This window comes from Glycine max, chromosome 6 (assembly GCF_000004515.6).
Source record: "Glycine max cultivar Williams 82 chromosome 6, Glycine_max_v4.0, whole genome shotgun sequence".
In the NCBI taxonomy this organism is placed as follows: domain Eukaryota; kingdom Viridiplantae; phylum Streptophyta; class Magnoliopsida; order Fabales; family Fabaceae; genus Glycine; species Glycine max.
Genome location: NC_038242.2, coordinates 17486572 through 17492571, shown reverse-complemented (window position 1 = coordinate 17492571; position 6000 = coordinate 17486572). Strand labels below are relative to the sequence as shown.

At 33.1% G+C, this 6000-nt stretch overlaps 1 protein-coding gene across 1 annotated transcript; it reads right to left on the bottom strand.

The window, feature by feature from the left end:
- On the bottom strand, positions 1 to 1236 carry LOC102668030 (uncharacterized). The gene has a single exon (XM_006582479.1). The coding sequence runs from the start codon at positions 1234 to 1236 to the stop codon at positions 1 to 3; it is 1236 nt and encodes a 411-aa protein (XP_006582542.1).
- Between the last annotated feature and the right edge of the window lie 4764 nt (positions 1237 to 6000).

Sequence of the window (6000 nt, the reverse complement as noted above, 5' to 3'; positions counted from 1 at the left end):
TTAGGTCAGCTCATGAGCACTAAACAAATTCCTAAAGTGATTCACAAAAGCAAGTGAAATTTCATCTTGGGAGGAAGTGTTATGCCCATCCTCTAGCCTTATGGCAGCAATAAATCGACTGTGTCTGTTGCGCTTGATTAAAGCATGAAAGAATTTGGAGCATTTATCAGCCTGCAGGAGATATTTGTTTTTAATGAGCTGAGCAAATTTCATAGACTCCGCTTTTCTAAGCATAATGGTCTGCCCTCTAGTGCGGTTTGCCAAAGCAAGAAGGGAAGGATCTTGAGGATTTTGCTTTAGAGAATTAAGCACACTGTTATATTCAGCCTCAGCTAGCTCCACTCGGTTGGAGATGTTTCTGAACTCCTGCTTAAAAAGATTCTTCAAGGGAGCTTTAAGAGCTTTCAATTTCTTACAGACCTTGAACATGCTATAGCCATGAATATTTTGCTTCCAGCTATCTGCAACAATTCTTAAGAAATTTGGATGATCCATAATAGCATTGTTGAATTTAAATGGAGAATTACCTCTAGGCACTACCAACTCAGTGGTGACAACTAGAGGAGTATGGTCTGAAATAGAAATAAACTCCATAACTTCACAAGCAGAATTTCCAAAGGAATTGAACCAGGCCTGGTTACATAAAGCTCTGTCCAGTTTGCTCCACACCCTGCCATTAGTCCACGTGTACAAGGGGCCATGAGTGTTGATGCTCCCCAACCCCAGGTCAGAATAACAATCAACAAAATCTTGCAACTCATAAGCATTGGGCTCAGCTCCATTGAAACGGTCGGTGGGAGACATAATGGAGTTGAAGTCACCAATGAGGAGCCAGGGGCAATTCATATTAGCATTGATACTATTCAGATTTATCCAAAGAGATCTTCTTGCCATAATGGAGTGAAGACCATAGATGAATGAAACCTGAAAGCGCTTGGCAGTGGTTTTACAATCAATAGCACAGTGAATCAATTGAGCATTTGACTCCAAAACAGAAAGATGAATCTTATCCTGCTTCCAGAGGATAAGAATTCTGCTAGCATTATGAGAAGTGAAGTTATGGGTGAAGTGCCAGTCACCAAACTTTCTTCTCATGATTTCCTCAACTGAAGCCTTATTCAACTTAGTTTCCAACACAACCATGACGTTAATTTCCTTGCAGCGAAGGAAGCTCTGCATCGCATGATGCTTTAGAGGCAAATTAAAGCCTCTGATGTTCCAAGAGGCAATGATCATGGATTCGAACGGGAGGAAGCCTCCTCGACCCTAGTTACAGCTTTATGATTTCTTCCTCTTTGGACATCAGCTTGTATATCCTCAATACGGGTTGTCTTTATGAGTTGCACTTTTTTACCTTTTTTCTAGTGTTTTGTTTTCACCTGAACAAACCCCTCTTCTATAGGATCATCCAACTCAGTTAACATGGGCACACATTGCAATGACATGGGAGAAAGGATATTTGTAAGCTTGAAAAGCTTCACACTTGTAGTAATATTGGTTTAAGATAACAAACCATATTTTCCCTCCCCTTTGTGTTGCATGATTGAACGACTCTTCAACGTCAAATTTTGTTGATATCATATCCTTTAATGAGAAAAGTACAAGCTTTAGCGTGATTTTTTGAAGGGCATCTAACAATATTTTGCTTTAGCTCGTGCATCTCTCATCACAAAATAATAATTGACCAGTCTGTCTCATGTAACCTTAACCAAAGCCGTCGAGCACCTTTGAAAATCTAATTTCCTACTGCTAACAAAATTAATTGTCATATGGTCATATCACCATTTTTCTACAACTATATAATGACAACAATAATTTTTGGTTACATTGTTTTCTACAACTATAATTTTTATACAAATTGAGTTCTACAGCTATAATTTTTCTACAACTATAAAATGACTACAATAATTTTATATTATATTTTTTTCTACAAATTTATTTCTACAACTATAAAATGAAAACAATAATTTTCTATTAGATTTTTTTTTCTACAACTATAATATTTCTACAAATTGATCTCTACAACCAAAATTTATTCCTACAAAGTAACAAATACCAAGCACTTTTTTCCTATAATTTTTCCCTAAATAAATTAATCACCTATGGACTAAATAATAATAATAATAATAGTGTCACATATTTTGTTCTATAAAGACTGAAAAATTAAACAACCGAAAAAAATAAATAACTAAGCATTAAAAAATATATAAACAAAATATAATATAACAGAACTAAGATAAAAAAAGCTTCAAGAACACACTCAAACACAACACTAGCAATGCTCAAACAACACCACCACTAACAACAATCTCCGCAACATCAAAATAACACTTACACAACAACAAACTAGGTTCAAGAACACTCAAATACATTCAACAACACATTGAAACTTACCACAAAAAAAAAGTTTGTGCACTTCAACAAAATCTACAATGCAAAAATGTTAAGCTTGAGTTTCATTTTATAACCAAAGCAAAGAGCCAGATGACACTTTACCTGGTAGCAAGGACCAGGTTGGCACCTCCAAGAAGAGCCAACCAAGATGTGTCACCTACATCCCCTATCCTCTCTCACGATTCAAAAAAGTGTCAATTTCTCAACAATAATGCATGGAAGATTGCACCGACTAGATGAAGTCATTAATGGTGCCATTACCAAGTCAATAAGTCACCTAAACGGGTGACAGGCGCCACCCAGGTGTCAACTTGTTGACTGATACCACCAATATCCAATGTGACTTGAATCACCTACTCTGATAAATACATTGTGGACCAACCCAATATGGTATCAAGTTTAAAAAAATCACCCATTTTGGTCAATTACCCCATTAATTGCTATTACATTTATATAGATTAAAATTGACGTAATATAGATTATTCAAAGTATACTAAAATATGAATCGTTTAATTACTTTCTTATTTGTCAAATCCTAATTTTGTATGGACAAATTTTTTAGAAAAAAAAAGACAAAAAAATTAAAAAAAGAAAATAAAAACAAAAAAAATAAAAAATGTAAAAAAAATAAAAATATATAAAAAAAGAGAAGTAAAGAAAAAAAGAAAATAAAAAATAGAAAAGAAAGAAAAAAATAAAACGAAAAAAGAAGAAAAAAAGGGAAAGAAAGAAAATAAGAAAAAAAGGAGAAGAAAAAAAAAAGAAAATAAAAAAGAAAAGGAAAGAAAAAAGAGGAAAGAAAAAGAAAACGAAAAAAGAAAGAAAATAAGGAAAAAAAAAAAAGAAAAAGGGAAAAGGTGAACAAAAATATAACAGGAAAAAATAATAATAAAATGGGAAAGAATTAGAAGGGACACAAGGAGAAAGAACACTATAAAAGGATGAGGTATAAACATAGTTACACACAATTAGAGAGAAGAAAAGAATTATACAGAAACACATAGAGAACATGTAGAAAATAAAAATAAGAGACACAAATTTTGAAGAAGCGAAAGAAGCTCATTGCATTGTGTGGTTTGATACCTTCATGTATCCCTTTATTCCTTTCATCTCATATTTTTCTTTCTTTCTTTTTTCTTTTTTCTTTCCTTCACTCTTCCTTCCCTCCCTTCTCCTCTTTCTTTTGGTCTTCTACTTAATCGTTTCAACTCGTCAGTGAATCCTTGACTATTGGTGAGACTCTTGGAATTTTGTTTTTGTAAATATTTTTTGTCCATCTTTTTATAATAAAAAACAAAAGAAAAAAATAAAAAATGAAAAACAAAAATTGCTATTAACACCACCTTTTTTAAATATACAGTTTTTTCTTTCATTTTGGGTCTGACCCCTTTTTTTCAAAAAAATAATTGTACATAAAATAAATACCATTAGTCACACCTTCATTTACATGCATAACCCCACTCCTTTCAGGCATAACCCAAATGAAGTAAAAACTGTTATTTACACCACCCTTTTTCCTATTTGGCTCTATTATTCTTTTTTATTTATCATTGGCTGGTTAGTTCGTAGTGTATTGTAAATATTCTATCACTTATTTATTTCTCCCATGTTTTCATCTTGCACCTTTAATTACTAAGTGTATTTCCTGTTTCTATTCTATTCCTTTAAGTTCCCATTCGAGTTATTTGTGTCTGTCTTGTTACCTAACGCCATGCTAATCATTTTGAAATTCTATGTTAGTACTCTTTAGTACACACTTATATTTTTTACACTCTATGCTGGGTCTCCAACTTGCTTGGCGGTGTTTTAATAAACATGTGGGAAATTTAGCAAATATCATGTTGATTCTTCGACTTGCTTGACTTCGCAAAGTTTACCGCAAACCCAAAATCTTTTTTCTCATTTCGTGCGCTCCATGCTAGGTCGCCGACTTGCTTGGTAGTGTTTCAATAACGTGTGGGTAAAATTTCATGAAAGTCATGCTGGGTCTCTAACTTGCTTGACTTTACAAAGTATACTTGAGGTTCTCCCTTTTCTCCACAAACAAATAATCACTCAATTCTCATTTTTCTCCACAAAAATTACACATTACTATAGATTGCTTCAAGGTCCAATGCCTTAAGCGATTCTCTCCACCATTTTCTTAAAATTCAACGTTGTTTCAAGGTCCAATGCCTTAACGACTTTTTGTCTCACAATTAAAAAAAATATTTTAAAAAATAAAATAAAATCAACCCAACACACAAGTTGTTTTCTACTCAAAGAACTAAGTAAGTTTGATTTTCTTAATGCACCGTAGGATATGTAGGAGTGATGGCAAACCCATTGTCGACCTAAAAAACTAAAAAAACATAAAATTTCCCTTTTTTTTCCTAAAAAATAAAAATTTTCTTTCTTTTTCTAAATAAACATAACTCATGTTCTCAAGGGAAAATAAATAATTAAAAAGTCACTTTATTTTTAACACACTCGATTAAAAGTTGTCGCCTTCATGACAGGTGCGTAGGGTACTAGCACTTTTCTCGTGCGTAAATGAATCTCGAATACTTTTTCTCAAACCGTAGACCATTCTTTATATTTTTTTGGTTTTCCTGATATTTTCCTTAAATAAAACATTGGTGGTGACTTCCCCGATTTTCCTTTTTGGAAGACCTCTTTTTATCTTTTTTATCGCCGTCCTATCGTGGCCCACATTGCGACATTATTATTGTTCAATTTTGACAAAATTTCACACAAACAATATTGGTAATATGTAGATATAATTCAATGGTTGGATCGATAAAAATCTCATTCTATATCAAGTTATAAAATGATGTAATAGTTGCTTAAGTTATATCGGTATAATTCTTTCCCTCCTCATATATATATATATCCCAACTATTTCCATAATATTGTTAAAAATGTTTTTTTTTTCATTCCAAGTGTTTTTAAAAATTACCAAAAAGAGTTTTTTTATCATTTACTTTGCTTAATCTTTGTTTAAATTATAATCCTATCACTTATATTTCAGTTTTCCAAATCAAATATAATTTTTGATAGCTTAGATATTAATATTTGTGATTTTAGCTAAGTATCTGCAAGTATCTTGGGAGACATTCTATAACTACTTGCACGATTTGGTAGCTTGCCAAACATGTAAAACATGCATCTTTTTGCATGCCTTTTGATGATGTTGGTAGATCCAAAGTCCACAAAGCAATATGTATTCCCTCCTATCTCCTTTGCGCCTCCTTATTTTAGCGATGCATTGCCTGATATGCTGTTTGTGCTTCTTTTGCTCTCTGCCTTTGCCCCCCATGACATAACTCATTCATGGTGGCCATGATTTGCTACAATGTCGGAGGATCAATTTCATGATTCTCTAGATGTATTTTGCGACAGTTTCATGGTCACTCGTATTGTCGTACAAGACTAAATAAAGGGCACATGGAAAAGTTTCATTGTGACCCCTCGATGTGTGCCAATATGTTCTAGTATAAGTTTCCTTTGCTAAGGTTAGAAGTTGCCTACTCATAGCACTCTAGCATTTGTCTAACTTATCCTTCCTGGATCAAGCCTAGTTAGGTTTTATGCTTGTTGTCATGATCAAGTCATTTTTCAAGGTAG

Bases quoted from the DNA above. Each gene is read 5' to 3' on its own strand.
- LOC102668030 (XM_006582479.1), bottom strand. From the start codon at position 1,236: ATGATCATTGCCTCTTGGAACATCAGAGGCTTTAATTTGCCTCTAAAG.